General features: G+C 36.6%; 2 protein-coding genes and 1 pseudogene across 2 annotated transcripts in view; 2 read left to right on the forward strand and 1 right to left on the reverse strand.

Moving 5' to 3' along the window:
* Positions 1-25,066, forward strand: part of MYOZ3 (myozenin 3) — a 381,468-nt gene that overhangs the window by 157,612 nt on the left and 198,790 nt on the right. The gene's annotated exons all lie outside the window — the stretch shown is intronic.
* LOC102725928 (uncharacterized) overlaps positions 1-25,066 on the reverse strand; it is a 49,752-nt gene that overhangs the window by 10,851 nt on the left and 13,835 nt on the right. The window contains 2 exon segments of the mRNA XM_031036716.2: positions 14,993-14,999; positions 19,638-21,231. Coding sequence (XP_030892576.2) covers positions 14,993-14,999; positions 19,638-21,231 — 1,601 coding nt within the window.
* LOC115943604 (protein phosphatase 1 regulatory subunit 12A pseudogene) lies at positions 9,765-10,892 on the forward strand (annotated as a pseudogene).

Below are 25,066 nucleotides of genomic sequence, written 5' to 3' on the forward strand. Positions count from 1 at the left end.
AGAGAGAGAGGGAGATTGAGACAGAGAAAGGGGAGACTGGAAAACAAGAAAAAAATGGAGAGGAAGCCAGCGAGGAGGTTAGATTTCAGGAAAGTATCACGTGAAAAAACCTACAAACCACTTACCATAACCATTAGGTCATACGCCAGGCTTTTATATATTTATAAGGTATAAATGAATATATGTGTGTGTTATATGTGTTAACATGTTTCATGTGCTTAAATAGATCCGATTTTGAATCATGGTTTTCAAAGGAGACATTATTTTTGGCTTATGTAATTAAATGAGCAGCAATTTTACATTGAGCACTTATATTTCTCATGTCAAGTAAAAACAAATCTGGACTTAGGGAGAGATTTTATTCAGAAAGATGATTGCAGGGGCATCTGGGAGGCTCAGTTGGTTAAGCGTTTGCCTTGGGCTCAGGTCATGATCTCGGGGTCCTGCATGGGGCTCCCTGCTGAGCGGGGAGTCTGCTTCTCCCTCTTTCCCTCTGTGCTCTCTCTCTCTCAAATAAATAAATAAAATCTTAAAAAAAAAAAAAAGAAAGAAAGATGGGAGAACACTTCAATCTCAGAAATCTGCAAGCATCTCAAAATCAAACTGCCCCCGCCGCCCCCCCCCCCCCGCCCTTTCTTTAACATAGGGTTAAGATGGGTTAGCGGGAACTTTGAAGAGGTAGGAGTGTGTATGTGGCAAAAACGGGGCACTTTAAAATGTTTCTGGGGTCCTCACGTTCTGAGAAAAAGCTGTTAAGGGAGGATGTTCTGCGTATACAACTTGCTTTAGTCTCTGTTTAAACTTGGGGAGGAGCCAAAGCTTAGGTGCCTGAGGGAAGAGAGAGGCCTAACTTTTGGTCAAGACAAAGAAGAGGGTAAGAAGTGGGCAGTTGTGCTCATTCCCTTCAATTTAAACTCCCACAGTTACATCAATATTTATTGCATGCCTCAGGCTTAAGACGGTGTGTTTGGCACAAAGGGTACAGTGATGATTAATTCAGAATCCTCAAGGAGTGATGCCAGTGTAAGTTGTAGATATGGGAAGGGGCTGAAACCATGGAGAGCCTTGTAGGAATTGTAAAAACTGCAGCTCTTGATCCAAAGAGTGATGAGAAGCTGTCCCTAATGTGTATCAGTAAACAAGAAACTGAAGAAGACTTCCTTCATAATGAAATAAATACAAATTAAAGCTGCAGTAAGGTACTGTCTCATTTATTTGCTTGTTTAAAAAAATATTCTAATTTTGGAAATACATGGTGTTGATAAGGACATGGGAATCAGGAATTCTCATGTATTATTGGTAGGACAGAAAAATGATACAGCCTCTGTATAGGTGGTTTAGCGATAGCTAGCAAAAATACATGTATTAGTTATCTTTTGCTGTGTAATCAATTACCTGAAACTTAGCACTTTGAAACTACAAATGTTTATTGTCAAATATTTCTGTGAGTCAATCTGGGAATGGCTTAGCTGGATGGTTCAGATTTAGTCTCATGGATTTGCAGTCAAGCTGTTGGTCAGGGCTGCAGTTATTTCAAGACTCAAATGGAGAAGGATATGCTTTCAGATTCAATCAAATGGCTGATGATACATCTCAGAATATCATTTTCCAAGCTCCATTCCTTACTATGTGGACCTTTCTACAGGCTACTTGATTATCTTGACATGGTAGTGGTCTTCCCTCTCTTCAAGCCTGCCTCATAATGTGATAGCTGGCTTCTACCAAGCCCAAGTGAGTCAAGGGAGAGAGAGAGAGTGCACATGCAAGGGCACATAAGATAGAAGCCACAGTCTTTTTATAACCTAAATTAGAAGTAATGAGATATTACTTATATCTCATTACTTCTTCTGTCTTTTGTTTGCTAAAAATGATTCAGGAAGGCCTGCCCACTGACAATCAAATGGGAATTGAGCCCCACCTCTTAAGGGGAGGATGGTCAAAAGTTATTGTCATAACTTTCACCCTTTGATTCAGAAACTCCACTTCCAAGAATATATTTCAAAGATGCATTGGCAAAAAAAAAAAGGACCAAAAAAATGGTCAAAAGAAAGATTATTCATTATAATTTAGTATTATTTTTTTGATATCAAAAGACAAACATCTGGGCGCCTGGGTGGCTCAGATGGTTAAGCGTCTGCCTTCGGCTCAGGTCATGATCCCAGGGTCCTGGGATTGAGTCCTGCATCGGGCTCCCTGCTCTGCGGGGAGCCTGCTTCTCCCCCTCCCTCTGCCTCTCCCCCTGCTCATGCTCTCTCTCTCTCTCTGTATCTCTGTGTCTCGAATGAATAAATAAATAAAAAATATTAAAAAAAAAAGACAAACATCTGGATGCCTGGGTGGCTCAGTCGTTAAGCGTCTGCCTTCAGCTCAGGTCGTGTTCCCAGGGTCCTGGGATCGAACTCCGCATCGGGCTCCCTGCTCGGCGGGAAGCCTGCTTTTCTCCCTCTCCCACTCCCCCTGCTTGTGTTCCTTCTCTCACTGTGTTTCTCTCTCTGTCAAATAAATAAATAAAATCTTTAAAAAAAAAAAGACAAACATCTACTAACAGAGGTCTGGTTGTATAAATTATCATATACACATAAAACAGTACTGTTCATCAGTAAGAGAGACAGAAAAATCTCTATGTAACTATATGGAGTGAGATTCAGGATATAATGTTATGGGGAAAAATGAAGATGGTTTATTACTACTTAGTTTTATAAAATATGAAAATGAATGAATATATATACAGTCAAGTCCCATTATTCATTATAGTTATGTTCTATATAAGGTTGCTGCAAACAGAATTAGTGAATGCTGAAACATTGCTCTTAGGGGAAATATATAAATATATATACTTATACAGATACATAAGACACATACACACAATACATATGTATTACAGGTATTATAATCTTATATTGCAACTTCGTGAATTTTACAACTTGTACAACTTTTTTAACAATCTTAAAATCAACTTATCCTAGGAGATTCTACCGTCTTTATTTTACAAAAGAGAAAATGAAGTTCAGAAGCATTAAGTGACTTACCTGAGGTCACTACACTAACAGGTGCCAGAGTTAGATTCAAACTATAACAGAGTGGCCCCAGAGCTGGAGTTTCTTATACTATACTGCCCCTGCTGTCTCCATTCTCTTGAAAGCTGTAACAAGAGGAAGAGCATCCCCTCAGTTCAACCTCACATGGAAATGTGTGCATGAGGCAACTCAAATGTTTCACTGTTCTGTGCATGTCTTATGACTGCAAAAGCACCACATTGATCAGGGGGTTATGTCAATTTTAGCAATTAAGTGAATTTGCAGATATGGAATCTGTGAATAATGAAGACCAACTGTATGCATGTGTGTGTGTGTGTGTGTATCTGAAAAATAAAAAGCAAATAATGGAAGAATAAACCATCAAAATATTACCTATAAAGAGTGCTGTTAGTTATCTACTGAAATGTAGCAACCTATCCCAAAACTAAGTGACTTAAAACAACACGCATTTATTGTCTCTTTGTGTCAGGAATCTGGACATGGATTATCTGGGTCCTCTGCTTCATGGTCTCCCACAAATCTATAATCAAGGTATTGGCCTAGGATGGGGTCTCATCTGAAGGTTTAAATGAGGAAAGATCCACTTCCAAGCTCAATTACATGATTGTTGGCAGAATTCACTGTCTCAAGGATTGTTAAATGAAGGGCATTCACATCCTTGCTGGTGGTTGAATGGAAGCTACCCATAGTACCTTGCCATGCAGGACTCTCCAACTTGTGACTTATATATTTATTGAGGCAGGAGAAAGAATCTGTAAGCAAGATGGAAGTCACAGTCTTTTATAACCTAATCACAGAAGTAACACTCACTCTATGTTGCCATATTCTATTGGTTCAATGCTACTTACTCATATGGAGGGTATTACAAAGGCCATGAATACCAGGAGGTGGGAATCATTGCCCATTGTAGACCCTTGCTACCACAGGGAAGAAGAAAATAAGATGGAGAGAACAGAGATAGTACATAATCTTCTTTGAATGTACATGTTCTGTTAATTTGACTTTAGAACCTCAAAATATTTATAACATTATGAAACAAAATTAAATTTTATAAAACAATCCCAAATTTCTACTTCTGGCCAAAGTGAAATAACAAGGATTGGATTACACTTTTGCCTGAAACAATGGAAAACCCAGACAAATGTATTAAACAATGGTTTTCAAGACATTGGACATCAGGCATTTAAGGACAGTGATCCTTAAAGATGGGAAACAAATGAGGTAACTCCTTTTGATTGCTCAGTTTGCTGCCTTGAGAACATTTCCAGGACACAACACAGGGAAAGGGAGCACAGGCAAAGTCCAGCAGACTCCCAGAGTGAGGAAAAAGAACCAAGGAAGCTAGGATCACAGAGCAGAGGACCAAAGAGGAGAAAGCTGTACCAAAAAGAGAACTCCAGAGTCTTGCAGAGGATCTACTTCAAGTACTCATCAGAATATTGCTCAGTGTATGTATATAAGGAAGCTATCAAAGTTTGGGAAAATAAACACATGAAATGAAGGAGGAAACAGTAACTGGATCTCACAAAAAGCCAAGATCAATACCTGTTTCTACCAGCCAGACTGGGAAACTTTGCTATTCATGGGGCATTGGGAAGAGAAGTCAAAAGGTTCTGCCTCAATACTGAAAGTAGTTAGCTCTACACTAAAATCTTGCTCTAGTGCCACCTAACAAATCATACTTAAAAGGATCAAACTATTTCCAAGTAACAACTGAACTGCAGAGGAAAGGTTTACAAAAAATTGGAATACAAAAGTAGCACCCAACAAGGTAAAATTCACAATGTCTTGCATCAAATCAATAATTATCAGACACGTAGGGACGCCTGGGTGGCTCAGCTGGTTAAGAGTCTGCCTTCGGCTCAGGTCATGATCCCAGGAATTGAGTCCCACATGGGGCTCCCTGCTCAGTGGGGAGCCTGCTTTACCCTCTGCCTGCTGCTCCCCCTGCCTGTGCTTTCTCTGCATCTCTCTCTCTGACAAATAAATAAAAGCTTAAAAAAATAATTATTGGACATGTATAGAAACTGGAAAATGATACTCATAACAAGAAGAAAAATCAAAGAAAAAGAAAAGAAATCAGATTTGAAAAAGATATTGGAAATTGCAGACCTGGATGTTAACAAGTTATTATAAATCTTGCAGTTATTAAAAGGATAATACTAAAATATTACGAACAACTTTAGCCTCATAACTCTGACAAGGTAGATGAAATGGGCCATTTTCTCAAACACCAAAACTCAACCAAGATGAAATAGATAATCTGCATAGTCCAAATTAAAATCTACTCTTAATTAAAGATCTTGCAAAAAGAAAAGACAGTTTCATTGGAGAATTCATCTAAACTTAAAGAAATAACATCGATTTTATTAATCTCTTCCAGAAAACAGAGGAGGGAATACATGCCAAATCATTTTATCAGGAAATTATTACCAAAACCATACCAAGAGAGAAAACTATAGACCAATGTGCCTCATGAACTTAGACACAAAAATCCTTAACAAAATATTAGCAAACCAAATCCAACAATCTATTAAAAGAATTATACACTATGACAAAGTGGAATGTATTCCAGGTATGCAAAGCTGGCTCAAATTTGGAAATTAACCAATCGATGTAACCCATCTATCAACAAGATACAAAGAAAAAGTATGTGATTATATCAACCAACACAGAAAAATCATTTGACAAAAATCCAACACCATTCATGATAAACACTCAGCAAACTAGTAATAGGGGGAATTTCTTCAACTTGATAAAGAGCATATACAAAAAAGAACAAAAAACCCATAGCAAACAAATATTTAATGGTGAAATATTATACATTTCCCTCCTTAGATCAGGAACAAGGCAATAGTGTTTGCTCTCACTACTCTAACTCAACATAGTATTGGAAATTCTACCCATTAAAATAACACAAGAAGACAAAATTCAAACTGTAGAGATCAGAAAGGAAAGAAAGAAAACTGACATGAATGATGTCAGTCCTTTATAGAAAATCCAAAGGAATTTACCAAAATTAAGCCTAAAACTTAATAAGTAAGTTCAGCAGGGGCACCTGAGTGGCTCAGTCAGTTAAGTGTCTGCCTTCAGCTCAGGTCATGATCTCAAGGTCCTGGGATCGAGCCCCTTATCAGTCTCCCTGCTCGGTGGGGATTCTGCTTCTCCCTCTCTGTCTGCCCTCCCCACTCCTGCTCTTGCTATCTCTATGTCTCAAATAAATAAATAAAAGTCTTTTTTAAAAATGAGTTCAGCGAAGTCACAGGATACAAGAACATCAGTACATAAAAATCAATCACATTTCTATAGGCTAACAATAAGCATATGGAAATAAAAACATAATATCATTTCAATTGGTACAAAGAGATCAAAATACTTGGGCTTACACTTAAAGGATCTTTAGGAAGAAAATTACAAAATGTTGTTGAAAGAAATCAAATAAATGGAGAGATACATCATATCCATTGAGTTTAAGATTCATAAGCTGTAAAGAAGTTATTTCTCCTCCAAACTGATCTATAGGTTTAATGTAATTTCTATTAAAATCACAGCAAGTTGTTGTTGTTGTTTGTAAACTTAGACAAGGTTATTCTAAAATTTGAATGGGAAAGAACAAGCCATAGAATACTAAAAAATCTTAACAATAAAGAATAAAGTTGAAGGAATCATTCCCACAACTTCTGTTCATCATTGTACTGGAAGTTCTAATCAGTGCAATAAAGCAAAAAGAAATAAAAGATGCCCAGTGTGGAAAGGAAAATATAAAACAATCTTTATTTATAGATACATGGTCTTCTATATAGAAAATCTGATGTATTCTACCACCACCTGTAACAAAACGGCTACTATTAGAACTAATCAGTAAGTTTAGAAAGGTTGTAGTATACTAGATCAATAACAGTTGTATTTCCATATACTATCAACAAATTATCAGACTAAAATTTAAAACATCTACAGAATTTCTTTTAAATGTGAAAGGCTTGGGGGTAGGTCTGACAAAAATTGTGAAACATCTATACATTGAAAACTACTAAACATTGCAAATAGAAATGAAAGAAGACTTAAATAAAAGGACTATGTCCTGTTCATGTGTCAGAAACCTCATTATTGTAAACCTCAAATTGATTTATAGATTCAGTGCAATCAATTTAAATTGCAGCAAGCTTTTGAGAGGAAATTTACAAGATGATTCTTAAAATTCATATGGAAATGAAAAGGTCTAAGAATAGGCAAAAACCTTTGCAAAAAAAAACTGTTTTAGGTCTAATACTACCTGACCTCAAGATTTATTATATACACAGCCACAATAATCAAGACAGTGTGGTGCTGGTGTAAAGATAGAAAAATGGATAAATGCAACAAAATGGATCAGAAATAGATCCAACTGATATAATGACAAATTTTCAACAAAGGTATTTCAGTGAGGGGAAAAATAGTGTTTTCAACAAATAACTGGATATCTATATTTTAAAACGAAGCCTTAATCCATTATTCATACCATATACAAAAAGTTAACTCAAAATGGACCATAACCCTAAATATAAAATCTAAAATTATAAAACTCCTAGAAGAAAATGTAGGAGAAAACCTTTGGGATTTAGGATTAGGCAAAGATTTCTTAGGTAAGGACAATAAAAGCATGAACCACAAAAGAATAAATGATAAGTTGAAAGTCTGGTCTTCAAAAGACACCATGAAAAGAATGGAAAGACAAGCCACAGACTAGGGGAAAATATTTTCACATCATGTATCTGATAAATAACCAGTAGCTAGAATGTATAAAGAGTTCTAACAACCAAATCTTAAATACTGAGCAAAAGATTTAAACAGACACTTTACTAAAGATATACTAATGGCAAAAAAGAACATAGAAAGATGCCCAACATCAGTAGTCATCAGGGAAATAGCTAATTAATACCACAGTGAGATACCACTTACACACCTACTAAAATGGCCAAAATTTAAAAACTAGTATTACCAAATGTTGGCAAGGATGTAGAGAAATGAACTTTTACACAGAGCTGGTAGAAATGCAAAATGGCGTATAACTTTGGAAAATGGGTAATTTCCTTTAAACATAAACCTATATGATCCAGCCATTTCATGCCTAATATTTATCCAAGAGAATAAGTATTAGGCATGTGTGCATACAACACACAATATCCAAGACATGTGTGCATAGTTATTCAGGAATGCTCATAGCAGCTTTATTTGTAACAAAAACTGGAAGTAACTCAAATATCCATCATAGGCAAATGGATAAACTATCCATACAATGGAATACTAATTAGCAAGAAAAATGAATGACCTCTTGATACACAACAAATTGGATTAAATTCAAAACAGTATGTGGAAAGAAACCAGTAAAAACAAGAATTTACATGTTATTATTCCATTATATCAAATTGTAGGACACGCAAAAGAATATATATAGTGGCCGAAAGCAGATCAGTGGTTGTCTGGGGAGAGGGTGGAGAGCTGGTGAAAGAGTAACTACCAAGGGGTAAGAAGCAGCTTTTAGGGATGGACATGTTCCTTGTCTTGATTACGGTGATAGTTTCACAGATATATACATAAGCCAAAAGTTACCAAATTATATACTTTAAATACGTGCAGTTTATTGTGTCTATTATATCTCAATAAATTTGCTTTAAAAAAAAAAAAACTTCACCATGCTTAAAATGCCCTACATGTATCTGCTCCTTTTTTTGACAATATAAACACCTCTTCCCCTAATCCATTCCACTTCAGTCTGTTCTTCCCCAGCTTTCACCTCAAGGCTTTTGAGAACACTCTTCTTACTAGTATATAGACTTATCACTACTCTCTCCAACTGCCATAGCAAATAAGATTTAGATTATCTTCCCAAAACAAAAATACCTTTCTCTTCTGGTCTTTCTTAATCCCAGCTTACCCACACCGTATAAACTTCCTAATCTATGAAATTTTGGAATATTATTCCACACAGATTAAGTCAGTAAAACTGTTCATTCACTCTATCATTTGGTCCTTCAACTAATATTTAGTGAACATTATGTACTATGCATTCTTCTAGAACTTGAGCCATATCATTATAATAATGCAGCTAAATATTTCTGCCCCAATTGTGCTTAAATGCTACCAAAGTGGACTGAGAGTAAATAAACAAAATAAATTATAACATGAAAAAAGTGCCATTAAAAAAGTGAAATAAAGCAAGGTGATAAGTCGTAGCACTTGGGGGGAGTTTTTGTTACATATGGAAACCTGCTGGTCTTAGAGAAGTCTGATTTAATCAGTTATTTAAGAACACAGAATCATAATACACTGCAATTCTACAGTGATAAAATTACATAATGATAGTTATGAGTGCCTGCTCAAGGCTACCAGAAGAAAGAAAATAATAAAGATTGGAGCAGATAGAAAAAACATAGATAATAAAAACCAATGAAACCAAGAAATTGTTCTTCAAAAACCTTAACAAAATTGACAAACTTTCAGCTAGACTGACTTAGGAAAAAAGAGAAAAGATTCATAGAAAATCAGAAATAAAAAAGAAGGCATTATAATTGATCTTACAGAAATAAAAAAGATTATGAGTGTGCTATGAATAATTGTACACCAACAAACTGGATAATCTAAATGAAATGGACAAATCCTTACAAACCCAAAACTTACCATTGCTGAATGATAAAGAAGTAGAAAATCTGAATTAACCTAAAACTAGTAAGGAGATTGAATTAGTAATCAAAAACCTCCAAACAAATAATCCTGACTACATCTGCTGCTGGCACTGTCTCCTCCACATCAGAGGTCAAAGAGAGATGCACATCATATCTCACTCCTCTTAGAGATGAAGAATTTGAATCCCAAAGAAAAGCAAGATCTAGAAAATTAGAACAGTCTAGAAGATCAATGCAGGGGGTGACACTGAAGAGGCTGAAAAACAGTAAGAAGTTGTTCTACCAGAACCAGAGAATAAGAATGAAGAAAAACAGGATAAAGAGAATCAAGAAGAAAAGGAGTCAGAAAGGTCTAGAGAAGATGAATATAAACAAAAGTACTTCAGAACATATGAGCTTTATGCGTTACAGACTAGAATCAACTTCAAGTTCAACCATCCTGTCCTCTTCATGGTCTACCATGAACAGTTCACTCTATGCTTCAAGTCAACTAAACAGGCCAAATAGTCCTGTAGGTGTAATTTCTGTTTACTCCAGAGTTAACAAAGGAAAATTGAAAGAGAGGGAGAAAGAAAAAAAGGAAAAAGAAGATAAACCATAACCTAAATCAATCACAGAATGATGGCAAAAAGGAGAAATAAGATCTATGGAAGTTTCATATCGGAAATAAGACAGCAATGAAAATGAACAAGAGGAACAATCATAGAGAAGAGGGATCCAAATAAGAATAAAACTGAGATTCCATTTCTGGATAAGAAGCCCATCCCGCATCAGCTAAGTGATCAGTTATGATGCCTCCTGGAATGCTCTGGAGCATAGTTTCTTAAAAGAAAGAAAACCTTACAGTAGCAGGCTAAAAAAGGATTGATTCCAGACTATAAGAACCCTTACGAACAAATTCTAGCTGAAAAGAAAAAGCTTAAAATAGCTACATGAGGCAAATATGGAACTGACAGATTTTAAATCGTAGTTGGAAAAGGCCACCCAGAGTTAAGAAAGATTTGCTGCGAGGTCACTATTAGAAATGGAAAAGAAGGAACAAAGAGCTTTAGAAAGAATGAAGACCTGAAGTAGAAGTAGAGCTCAAATGCTACCAGACCTAAAAGCAGACAAATAAAAGTTAAAGGATGAAAATAGGGCATTGGTCAGTACTGAGGACACTTTCCAAATTAAAAAGAGAAGCAGCAAGTAATGGAACCACACATATTAGCAACCCAGGAGCCCATAATCGAGTCACTTGAAACCGGGGAAGAATCCTTGGAGACTATCATTTTCAGATATCCTGCCAAATGCCCACTTACCTAGGTTGTTTCATTTTTTTATTTTCTTGTATTGAGACCATTGTTCCATATTAATGCAGCTGCTGAGAAGTTTGTTTTAATGACTGAGAAAACTTGGTTTACAAGTCTAGGATATAAAGAAAGTGCTCAAGGCCAGATCTTCCTCAGATATTTAACCAATAAGGCTTAATTTTACATAAACACTTTCATGTCAATAAAAACTTTGAGCTCTCACAGAAGACAAGTATTCAACATTTTTGATGAGCCACAGTTTGGAGTTTTTCAATATTTTTTTTTTTTTTACTTTATATGTTTGGTTTTGTATTTTTTCCTTTCTAACTCTCCATGTGCCAGACTCTTTCATGTTTTCAGCTTTTTCATTTACAGAAAATGACACATGCTCTTCTGAGATCATTGTTATGTATTAATTAGGCTAATGTTGTGTTGTCTCTCACCTAAATTTCTTGGTGGAATATTTGCTTTCACTATGCAATATGCATTTATTTCCTGTGTAAAGCTTTAAAGTCAATTGAGATTAGACTCCTTTAAGCCCTATTTTCTGCCTTCATTGGTCAGTTTGTTTTTTATTATTGTAGTATAAGATATTAGATGCTGTAATCTTCACATTTTAGTAGGTCCTGAGTGATGCTGTATATATAGACAAGTGTCTTGTTTTGATCTTTAGACTACCACATGTCATGCTTGACTATTTTCTTATTTCACATATCTGTTAATGCAAAGTAGGCTACTCCATAATTGTGTAAAAAACAAAATATGCTAACATGAATAAAGGCTTTAAAAGGCATACAACAGGTGGAGCCCTATCCTTACAATATTTTTCTACTTTATTTTTTTAAAAGATTTTATTTATTTGAGAGAGAGTGAGAGAGAGAGAGAGAGAGCATGAGTGGGGTAGGAAGGGCCAAGGAAGAGGGAGAAGCAGACTCCCCTGCTGAGCAGGGAGCCTGATGCAGGGCTCCATCCCAGGACCCTGAGCTGAAGGCAGACACTTAACCGACTGAGCCACCCAGGTGCCCTCATTTTTCTACTTTAAAGTGCTTTTACTTTTCTTTTCATTTTTTATTTCTTAGTGTTCGACCCCGATTAAGGTTGCATAACGTAACTCTTTACACATCACATACCTAAATTTATCTGACTACTGTGTAAAACCCTGTGCTAGCCAAAGTAATGCTATGACAGCATTTGCAGACTTAACCTGTGAGTTATTGTTAAATGCATGTCATTGCCATGTAAAGAGACATTAATTTTGATACTGCCAACATGTTCCGACTACTTTATACATTTCAGTGGCCTTTTCTTTTAAAAAAAAAAAGAGCAAAACCTGGGTTACTTGTATGGTTCAGTTGGTTAAGTGTCCCTCTCGATTTCGGCTCAGGTCATGATCTCAGGGTTGAGGGATGGAGCCCCGCACTGGGCTCCATGCTCAGCAAGGAGACTGCTTGAGATTCTTTCTCTCTCCCTCTGCCCCTCCCCCACTTGCACTCTAAATAAATAAATAAATAAATGAATGAATAAATAAATAAAAATTTTTTAAGAGGAAAACCAAGTTCATAATGAAGATAGTTTTTTATTTGGAAAAATAGCTTTTCTATTCTCATTAAGCCATGGGAAAAAAATATCTAACAAATAACTGTCTCCTTAACCACTAAACAGTTTAGCCATTTGAATAAACCGTACACTGTAAAGTTTATAGTAGCTAACTGTATTACTGATTGTACATATTAAATGTGTGTGTGTTCCTTCATTTTATTTTAAAGATTTTATTTATTCATTTAGAGAGAGAGCGAGCGTGAGTGAGGGAAGGGGGAGAGGGAGAGAAAGAATCCCAAGCAGACTCCATGCTGAGCATGGAGCCCAATGTGGGGCTTGATCCCATGACCCTGAGATCACAGCCTAAGCCAAAATCAAGAGTTGGATGCTTAGCTTACTGAGCCACCCAAGCACCCTTCATTTTATTTTTTTAAGAATTTTTTTATTGAAGTATAGTAGACATACAATGTTACATTAGTTTCAGGGGTACAACATAGTGATTTGACAATTCTATATATTATACTGTGTTCACCACAGTAAGTGTAGTTAACCATATGTCACCATGTTATTACAATATTACTGACTATATCCCTTATGCTGTACTTTTCATCCTTGTGACTTACTTTATAACTGGAAATTTGTACCTCTTAATCTCCTTCATCTATTTCACCCTTCCTCCTAACCCCCTCACTCTGGCAACCACCAGTTTGTTCTCTGTATTTATGATTCTGCTTCTATTTTGCTTAATCTGTTTTTTAGATTCCACATATAGGTGAAATCATATGGTATTTGTCATTCTCTGACTTATTTCACTTAGCATAATATTCTCTAGGTCCATCCATACTGTAACAAATGGCAAGATCTCACGTTTTTATGGCTGAATAATATTCCATTCCATATATAAATATATTTGTAACATCTTTATCCATTCATTTATCAATAGACACTTAGGTTGCTTCCATATCTTGATTATTATAAATAATGCTGCAATAAAGATAAGGGTGCATATATCTTTTTGAGTTAGTGTTTTTCTTTGAGTACCCAGTAATAGAATTATGACATCACATGGTATTGCTAATTTTTTGAGGAACCTCCATACTGTTTTCCACAGTGATTGTATCAATTTACATTCTCACCAACAGTGCATGAGGGTTCCCTTTTCTGCACATCCTCATCAACACTTATAATTTATCTTTTATTTACTGTCTTTTTTTTTTTTTTTTAAAGATTTTATTTATTTATTTGACAGAGACAGAGAGAGCAGGAACACAAGCAGGGGGAGTGGGAGAGGGAGAAGCAGGCCCCCCGCCGAGCAGGGAGCCCGATGCGGGACTCGATCCCAGGATCCTGGGATCATGACCTGAGCCGAAGGCAGACGCTTAACGGCTGAGCCACCCAGGCGCCCTATTTACTGTCTTTTTAACACTAGCCATTCTGACTGGTGTGAGGTGATCTCTCATTGTGGTTTTGATTTGCATTTCCCTGATGATTAGTGATGGTGAACATCTTTTCATGTGTCTGTTGGCCATCTGGATGTCTTATTTGGAAAAATGTCTATTCAGGTCCTCTGCCCATTTTAATCATGTTATTATTATTTTTGGTGTTAAGTTGTAGAAGTTCTTTATATATTTTGGATATTAACCCCTTATCAGATATATTGTTTGCAAGTATCCTCTTCTATGTAGTGTGTTTCCTTTTTTGCTTTGCTGATGGGTTTCCTTTCCTGTGCAAATGTTTTATTTTGCTGTAGTCCTAATAGTTTATTTTTATTATTTCCTTTGCCTGAGGAGATAGATCTAGGAAAATGTTGCTAAGGCTGATGTCCAAGAGACTATTGCCTATGTTTTCTTTGAGAAGTTTTATGGTTTAAGGTCTCATATTTAAGTCTTTAACCCACTTAGAGTGTATTTTTGTGTATAGTTTAAGAGAGGGGTCCTGTTTCATTCTTCTGCATATTGTTGCCCAGGTTTCCCAACACCATTTATTGAAGACTGTCTTTTCCCCATTGTATATTCCTGGCTCCTTTATCAAAGGTTAATTGACCATATAAGCCTGAGTTTGTTTCTGTGTGCCCCTTTAACAGGTCATTGTGTTCTATTGCCCATTTTAGATTATTTTGAAACCGGAGTATTATAAGTCAGTAGTTTAAGTGCCCCCTTTCTCAGTTAGTTTTAAGAAGACATATGGTATTCTATTAAACCAGCTCAGAGTCTTGGTTTTTAAAGATACAAAGATAGTTGTGGGGAGTTTACTTTTTATTATACTTAAACTGTATGAATAGTTCATCTGAATATAGAGTATTTCCGGGTCTTATGTGGATGTAACATATACAAATAATTGAATAATTAAATGCATGTTTCTAGTATTTCAGCATTTTCTATTTAGATTATGTATTCTTTGTATACCTAAAACTGAACAGCTACCATGCTATCATTGATTCTACTGATAGTACTGAGCAGACCCAGTTTCTGCATGAAAATAGTTGCAAAAACTATTTTGGAAATAAAATGTATTTTGACACATACAAATAAAACTAAAACGAATAAAATAACTCCCATCAAATAAAATCAGGACCTGATGCCTCACTAATGAATTCTACCAAATATTTAAAGGAAAATAAACACACTCTTCTGCAAAATCTTCTAAAAAAACTGAAGAGGAAGGTATACTTCCAAACTAATTCTCGGAGCATTTTTCTGCTATCAGAGCCAGACTAAGATACCACAGAGAAAAAAACTACAGACCAATATTCCTGATGAGTATGAATATAAAAATTTTCAATAAAATAACAGCAAACAGAATTCAACACACATTAAAAGGATTATACACCATGAACAAGTGGGATTTATTCCTGGAATGCAAGGATGGTTCAACATATGAAAATCAATGTAATATGGTACATGAATAGAATGAATGAAAACCACAGGATCACCTCAACTGGTTCAGAAAAAGCACTTGACAAAATTCAACACACTTTCATGATTAAATAAAACATTCAAAAAGTACAAATCGAAAGAAAATAAGGGCCATACATAAAAAGCCCAGAGTTAACATACTCAATGGTAAAATAATGAAACTTTATCTCTAAGATCAGAAACAAGACAAGAATGCCTGCTTTTGCCACTTATATTCAACACAGCACTGAAAGTCATAGCCAAAGCCATTAGGCAAGAAAAAGACACAAAAGTCATCCAAAACAGAAAAGAAAAATTAGCTGTTCTCAGATGATATCTTATATACAGAAACTCTAAAGATTCCACAAAACAAAAGATCTGATAAATGAATTCAGTAAGGCCACAGGATACAAAATCAACACACTAAAATCTGCTTCGTTCCTATACACTAACATGGAAGAATCTAATACAGAAATTAATAATTCCAATTACAACAGCATCAAAAAGAATAAAATACACAGGAATAAACTTAACAAAGGAGACAAGACTTGTACACTGGAAAATTACAAACACAGCTGAAAGAAACAAAACACACGAATTGAAAGAAACCACATATTCACAGATTGGAAAACTTAATACATTTAAGATGTAAATATCACCCAATGTGATCTACAGACACAACAAAATTTTTATCAAAATCCCACCCAATGGCATTTTTTTTTTTTTGCAGAAATAGAAAAATCCATTCTAAAATTCATATGTAATCTCAAGGGACTCTGAATAAACATACCAAGTATGTTTTCTGACCACAATGGTATGAAACTAGAAAATAACAAAGAAAACTGGAAACTCACAAATATGTGGAAATTTAACACATACCTGAACCAAGATATTTTACAAATATCTTGAAGCAAATGAAAATGGAAACACAATTTACTAAAACCTATTGGATGTAGCAAAAGCAGTTCTAAGCAGGCAGTTTATAGTGATAAATACCTACATTAAGAAGCAAAGATCTCAAACAACCAACTTTACACCTCAAAGACATAGAAAAAGAAGAAAAGATTAAGCCAAAAATTAGCAGAAGAAAGGAAATAATGGAGTCAGAGCAGAAACAAATGAAATAGAGAGCAGAGAAACAATAGAAAAGATCAACAAAACTAAAAGCTGGTTTTCTGAAAAGCAAAATTAACACACCATTAGTCACACTAAGAAAAAAGGAGAGAAGACTCAAGTACAATTAGAAATGAAAGAGGAGACAACTGATAACACAGAAATACTACAGAGCATAATGTCACTTAGAACAATTATGCCAACAAATTGCATAACCAAGAAGTAAATTCCTAGAAACATACAACATATGAGACTGAACCATTCATAGAAAATCTTAACAGACCAATAATGAGTAAGAGACTGAATCAGTAATCAAAAACATCTCAACAAAGAAAAGCCCAGGACCAGATAGTTTCACTGGTGAATTCCACCAAATATTTAAAGAATTAACAACAATCCTACTTAAACTCATCAAAAAAACTGAAGAAGGGAACACTCCCAAACTCATTTTACAAGGCCAGCATTACTCTGACACGAAAGCCAGATAAGGGCACTACAAGAAAAGCCCAACATTTTTGATGAATATAAATGCAAAATTCTCAACAAAATATAAGCACACAGAATTCAACAGCACATTTAAAGGGTCATACACCATGATCATGTGATTTATACCTGGGATGCAAGGATGTTTTAACATATACAAATTGATAGAGGTAATCACCACATTAACAGAATAAAGGATAAAAAAATCATCTTAACATTTTGCAGAAAAATTATTTGTCAAAAATTCAACATCCTTTCATGATAAAAATTCTCAATAAATTAGTCACAGAAAGAATATTCTTCCACATAATGAAGGCAACATATGGCATGCTCAGAGCTAACATCATAATCAGTGGTGAAGAAAGCTTTTCCTCTAATATCAGGAACAATGCAAGGATGTCCATTCTTGCCACTTCTATTCAACATAGTACTGGAAATACACGTTTTCTAGACATGATGTATTTTTCATGCCACTGTAACTGATGCCTTTAAATTTTCATTTTATATCTATTGCATAAACTTTATTTTTAAAAACTTTATATACAGAAACATTGCTACTTTCTATTTCTAATAATTAACCTATACATTTTCATCTTCTATGCATATAATGTTATCAATAAATAATGTTTTATTGCTTTCTAATCAATTACACCAATTTTTTCTTGCCTGATTTTCCTGACTAGGTCTTTCAATGCAATGTTGAATAAAACTGGTGAGAATGGGCATTATCTTTTTTCCAGACTTTAGAGGGATAATTTTCTATACACCAATAAGTATTAAATTTTGCTATATTTTATGGTAATATATAGTACATATTATGTCATGATCAGATCAGTGAGGTTTCCTGGAAGGTAAAAAGGCAAAATGGAAGGCCCATGAGAAGATAAGAACTCTTGAGTCTTTATTTTCCTTACATATTTCTGTAAGTGTTACTATATTATCATTTCCTTCTCACATTTCTATATGTTCCTGAGACCCTGATTTTCCCATGCTTCCATAAGGGCCAGGTAGGCGTTGGTGGTATAGTGGTTAGCATAGCTGCCTTCCGTAAGGGCCAGGTAGGGCCAATTTCCATCAAGACCTCTCAAAGCAGATCACTCCATGGTACATGCCTGAAGGTTTTATTTCCCGGATCCAAATGGCCAATTATAGCCAGTATCAATAACTGTTTACAATGACACAAAGAATTTTCTCACACACATTTGCATATCTTTATGAGGTATGCTATGTCCTCTGCAGAGGTTCCCATACAGAGTCTTACTTCTCAGAGTAAACACTGGGGCCCTGCAGAGAAATGGTCAGCTAAGCAGGACATATGAAGGAATCAAGTAGGAACTTTCTGGCAGAAACCATATTTAGCCACACAGGTCACTATATCCCTGCTACGTATGACTTCTCCCCATCAAGATGCTTTCCTTAAGATTCTTACGGAGAAGACTTGGGCCCACAACGAAGAATATAGAAACATTTTAGAGATAACAGGTGGGATTCATACCTGCCCATGTAGGCTATCCCAGGCATGTCTTCCACATTCCCTATGGATTTTTCTCTGAGGGCCACTCAATTCTCAGGAAAAAGAACTGGTGCTTTTGGGAAAGGGTAAAACAGGATCTGTGATGGTATCATACACGGTCTTTATGTGCAAGCACCATAACGTACATGTATTTGCAAAATAAAAAGTGAGGTCTCCATAACGTATGAATTAGGCCACTAGACACAAGGCAGTGTTAATGGAAAAAAGACAGAAAAGGAAATCAGGAGAATCAGAAACACAGTGTCTGGAATGCAAATCAAGTTTAAAGGTGTACACCTGGGTATTAGCAACCTCCTTCAAAAGAACAGAAAGGGAAGATAAAGGGGACAAATATGAGCTAAAAACATGTCTCTGCCAGAATTTTATATATAGATCAGGGAACAGATACTGTGGATGAAAAAAGGCTACACAATCGGTGAGTTACACAAGTTACACAATCGGTGAGTACTGGAATAAGCATTAAAACCCATGGCCATCTATGTCTTTTCATCACACCAAGTTCCTAAAGGGGAGGAGTAAAAGAAAGAAAATAGCAAGAAGTGTCAATTCCAAGATCCTGGGTCCATCCACTGACACAGATCAACTTATATTCTTGAAATAAAACAAACAAAGATACCCCATTTATTGGACCTCATCAACCCATCTTTCCATCTATCTACAAGAATAATTTTACAGATACCCTTAGGAGTAACAATCAAATCCTTCCCCCAGGCACCGTTTCTAGGTCATGGCATCTTTTGACTCAAGCTTTCTTCATGTCCTCTACAGGGAATTACTGCACAGCTATAATTATGCTAAGTTAACAATAACAATATTATCACATGTCCAATTCTTTCTATGTAACATAATCATAAATACATAACTTCAAAATAAACTATATATATGTAACTTGTTATATTAATTATTCAGTTCACAATCTCAAAAGTTTTACATGCCATAGTGAAAATGCCCATTATTTATATAACTGAGATGTCTGTATTATCTGATAAAAAATTACATACGTTAGGAAGTTTATTTCACTTGTAAAATTTTATCAGTAAAGATGCCCCCAAACTCATTGAAATTCATGGGTTTTGTGTTACTTATTAAGGCTTGAGCAGATACTGAAGACTTTTCTGTGCTTAGTCCATTCTTATGATTTTACCACTGCATGAATTCTCTGGTGTACAGTGAGTTGTGACTTTTGAATGAATGCTTTCCCACATACAGTACATTGGTAGGGTTTCTCCCCAGTATGAATTCTCTGATGTACAACAAGGTCTGACTTCTGGGAAAAGGCCTTTCCACATTCAGCACATATGTAAGGTTTCTCTCCTGTATGAATGCGCTGATGCCCTGGGAGGTGGGACTTCTGAGAGAAGGCTTTCCCACATTCACTGCATACATAAGGTTTTTCTCCTGTGTGAATTCTCTGATGTCCAATGAGATGTGACTGCTGACAGAAGGCTTTTCCGCATTCACTGCATTTATAGGGTTTCTCTCCAGTATGCGTTCTCTGATGTATGATGAGCTGTGACTTCCGGGAGAATGTCTTCCCACATTCAGTACATTCATAAGGTTTCTCCCCAGTATGAATTATCTGATGTATAATGAGTTCTGACTTCCTGCTGAAGGCTTCTTCGCATTGAGCACATTTGTACGGTTTCTCCCCAGTGTGAATTCTTTTATGGATAATGAGGTGGGACTTCTCACAGAAGGCTTTCCCACATTCAGTACATTCATATGGCTTCTCTCCAGTATGAGCTCTATGATGTATAATCAGCTGTGACTTCTGGGAAAAGGCCTTCCCACACTGATTACATTCATAAGGTTTCTCTCCAGTGTGAATTCTCTGATGTATAATGAGGGGTGATTTCTGGGAGAAGGCTTTCCCACAGTCATTACATTCATACGGTTTTTCCCCAGAATGTACTCTCTGATGTATAATGAGGGATGATTTCTGAGAGAAAGCTTTTCCACATTCAGAACATTCATAAGGTTTTTCCCCAGTATGAGTTCTCTGATGTACAATGAGATGTGACTTCTCACTGAAGGCTTTCCCACATGCACCACAATCATATGGTTTCTCTCCAGTATGAATTCTTTGATGTATTATGAGTTGTGACTTTTTTAGAAAAGATTTTCCACATTCAATGCACAAACAGGTCTTCTCTCCACTTTCAACATTCACATATTGAATAAGAGATTGTTTATTGCTGATAATCTTTCCACAGTGACTATCTTCACAGTGTTTCACTCCATTATGAATTTTTTCATGCTTAGAATAGGAAGAAATAAGTGTACTCCCACATCTAAAATGCTCACCAGTGTTTCTTCTTGCATAACCCCTGTAACAACTGAATAAGTTTATATTCGGTTCCAAGCTCTTTTCAAATGAGTCACGTGTATACCGTCCTTGTCCTGAAGCATCTAGGTCTGTGTAGTCATGAAACATTTTTCCTAATGCCTTATATGAATAGCCTGATTCTTCAACAACTGTTTTGTTTTTGATGGCCATGACTTGCCTGAGAAGTCTGTCTTCATTTTCCTGATCTCTCTCCAGCTGGTCATCATCCTGCCATACCTTAAAAATGGAGTACAATGAATGATCTCTTGTTACACCTTCCAATATCTCCTTATGGAAGGAAACACCTTCAAGTATGTCCAATTGAGGATTTTCAAGTCTAGTCTCCCTCTCTGAAAGAATAAAAAAAAATCAAACAGATAAAAAGATTTAGTAGAGGACAAAAGAGGTTAAAAACAAATGGATGATACATGATGGTCCAGGAGACAGAGAACTGGGAGGGCAACGGGCCATTTGAAACGTGTAAATTTATCACATGAGTACCTAAAGATGGACTTTACTTCCAACAGTGGTGGCATGAGGTAGTTGAAGAATTCTCCTCCCCAAAAAACAAGTACAAAAATAAAATGATTAAAAAGCAAAAACTAATTTAGGGCACTGAAAAACTACCAATGGGAGGTAATAAGCTGAAAAATGCTTACTCACCCAAAACTTCTACTTCATTAGGTAAGAATGGGGAGCTTGTGGCATTCTTTCCTAAGATTTTCCCATCTCCCACCCCTAGTTATGGGCATTAAAACACTAATCCACAGGATACAACTTAATGCTGTTAGTAAAGCAGCTAGAAACTTAATGGGAATTTGGAAGCAAAAGAGTCATAGAAAGGTTGAGATGATAAACTCTCCCTATACTCCCACCTCACCACTAAAATATTTGTGCAAAGATATCCTAGAGAGCCTAGCAGTGATTGAAAGTTTGGAGAGTCTTGCAAATTTGCTATACTTGTAAAGTGTTCTGACACATACACGACTCAGGCAGCAAAGAGTGAAAGCCACACTGGCTTCTGATGTCTACTACAACCTCTGTCCAAATCACTAGCTCACCTCTACTTTATCCAGGTGAAGGAGAGTCTCTTAGAGAGCCAGACTTAAACAAACAAACAAAAACCAGAGACATCAGCAATGACACTCTATGGGAGAGATAGATGTCACAGTATAAGCCCAAGCAAATTAAATGCCTCTAAGACAGAAAAGAAACGCTTGGAAGATCAGAAGAATCCAGACTACAACATATCATCTATAATGTAGAATTTTCAACCAAAAATTACTAGACATATAAAAAAACAGAAAACTGTGACCTAAACTAAGGAATAAAATCAGTTAATAGAAAGTAGCTCTACGTGGGTACAAATGCTGTATTTTGTAAACAAAGATTCCCAAAGAAGCTATTATAAACATATTAACTCAAAGGAAAAGACTGCTAGGCAATGAGTGCATAAATATGTAATTTTAAAAGAGAAAAAAGTATATAAAGGAACTAGTTTGACTATATGGAGACAGAAAAAGGAAATCTTGAGTATTAGAACTTTTTTGTATCATGATTGTGGTAGTAGTTAACTTACTCTATGCTTAACATTAATTTTGTGTAAGTAAGGGGCGCCTGGGTGGCTCAGTTGGTTAAGCGACTGCCTTCGGCTCAGGTCATGATCCTGGAGTCCCGGGATCGAGTCCTGCATTGGGCTCCCTGCTCAGCAGGGAGTCTGCTTCTCCCTCTGACCCTCCTCCCTCTCATGCTGTCTCTCATTCTCTCTCTCGCAAATAAATAAAATCTTAAAAAAAACAACATTAATTTTGTGTAAGTTAAAACATAAATGAACCAAATGGAAAGTCTAAGGTTAAAATTAAAATTTCACCAGATGGGCTTATTAGATTTGAGAAAGCAGAAAGCAAGATCAGAATCAGTAAATTTGAAGATATCACTAAAAATTAACTAACCCAAAGAACAAAAAGAAAAAAGGATTATAAAAAAATAAACAAAAATTCAGAGATCTGTGGTGTAATAATAGGCATTCCATCCAGTATATGTGTAACTGGAGTGGTAGAAACAGGGGAGAGAAAAAGGAAAAAAAAAAGAAAAAAGAAGAAAGAAAAGAAAAATGTCTTTAAAATCATCCGATTTGGTGAGAAATGTTAATTTACATATCCAAGAAACTCCATAAAGTACAGGCAGGATACCTGGATAACTAGCCACATCAAAATCAAACTGCTGAGAAATGGAGAGAAAAAACTTAAAAGCAGTAAGAAAAAAAAATGACACATCATGCATAGGAGAAGCATAGTACTGCCAGCTGAGTTTCAACACACTCAAAAACTCTGAGGCCAGGAAACACTGGAATGACATATTCAAAATACTAAAAGAAAGCAACCTGTCAACCAAGAATTCTATATCCAGTGAAACTCCTTTAAACATGGCAAAATAAAAGCATTTGCGGATAAACAAAAATATTTGCTAGCAGAACTAATTTACAAAATATACAAAAGAAAATCTCTCTGACAAAATAGTACCAGAAGATAACTTAAATCCAAAGGACACTAACAATTTTTTTAAGTGTGTAGGTAAATATAAGGAATTTAAATATGTCTGCCTTTTCTCTTTTTCTTTTCTGTAAAAAGCTTTTTAAAGCACAAATAAAGAAGAAAAGATGACGGAGGAGTAGGGGACCCTATTTCAACTGGTCCGGAATTGAGCTGGATATCTACCAGACCACTCTGAGCACCCATGAAATCAGCCTGAGATGTAAGAAGATCTGGATCTCTACAAATAGAATATCGCAGGAGGTTGGTTTTGAGGGACAAAGCGGGGAGCCGTGATTCCATGGGCAGATATTGGAGGATAAATGGCAGCGGGAGGGAGCCTGTCTGTGGGGAATCCTACACCGCCGGTGAGCGACAGCCTCGCGCACTGGGGACGGGGCACAGACTCGCAGACTGGTAGTGGCGGGGAAAGGACTTTAGGGCAGCCCCCAGGGCGGAAACCTGGAGCGGTAGGGTCGCACGCGTGCGAACTGGGAGCAGCTGGCAGTTTTAGAAGCACAAAGGGCAGAGACGTGCTCCAACCTGGAGGCAGGACTGGGAGCGCAGAGGAGGGGTGCACAACCCAGGACGCTGCAGTTTATAGCAGCACGGACAGAAACGGAGACAGTGTGGCCTGGAGAGCTCACTGAAGAACAGACTGCGATCTCTCTGCTCTGAGCAGAGGGCTGGAAATGGTCTCTTCTGCTCTGACTCTCAGAAGAGACGCGGAAAGCTGCCAGGGAAAGCCACCAGAGAACAAAAGCCCCCAAAAAATGATTCCCACTGAGCCCAACCCCAGCCACAGAGGGGCAGGGCAACTCTGCCCTAACAGGGTTGCCTGAGTAACAGCATGGCAGGACCCTCCCCCAGAAGACAGGCTGGGAAAACAAGAGGCCAGCAACCCTAAGGTACCTATAAAACAGGTGCATCTTGCTTAGGTTGTGGTCAATAATTTGGACTCTATACATTCCCTCAACCACCCATCAACAGAATGACAAGGAGGAGGAACCCCCAAAATAGAAAATATGTAGAAGTCATAGAAAATATGACTTATGCCGCAGATTTACAAATGGATGCAGATATAACCAAGATGTCGGAGATAGAATTCAGGCTAGCAATTGTGAAGACAATAGCTACAACGGAGAATTCAATTAATGACAACATAGAGTCTCTAAGGGCAGAAATGAAAGCTGAATTGGCAGAACTTAAAAATGCTATCAATGAGATCCAATCCAATCTAGATAATCTAACAGCTAGGGTAAGTGAGGCAGAAGAATGAATAAGTGACCTGGAAGACAATTTAACAGATAAAAAGGGAAAAGAGGAGGCCAGGGAAAAACAACTCAGAATCCCTGAAAATAGAATCAGAGAAATAAGTGACACCATGCATGAAGTGTTCCAATGTCAGAATAATTGGAATCCCGGAGGGAGTGGAGAGAGAGAGAGGACTAGAAGATGTATTTGAGCAAATCGTAGCTGAGAACTTCCCTAATCTGGGGAATGAAAGAAACATTCGCGTCCTAGAGGCAGAGAGGACCCGTCCCAAGATCAGGAAAACAGGCCAACACCCTGGCATGTAATAATAAAACTCGCAAATCTTAGAACCAAGGAAACCATCTTAAGGGCAGTTAGGGGGAAGAGATTCCTTACGTAC

The sequence above is a fragment of the Leptonychotes weddellii genome, chromosome 7 (genome assembly GCF_054177405.1).
Source record: "Leptonychotes weddellii isolate Sample4059 chromosome 7, ASM5417740v2, whole genome shotgun sequence".
Lineage (NCBI taxonomy): Eukaryota > Metazoa > Chordata > Mammalia > Carnivora > Phocidae > Leptonychotes > Leptonychotes weddellii.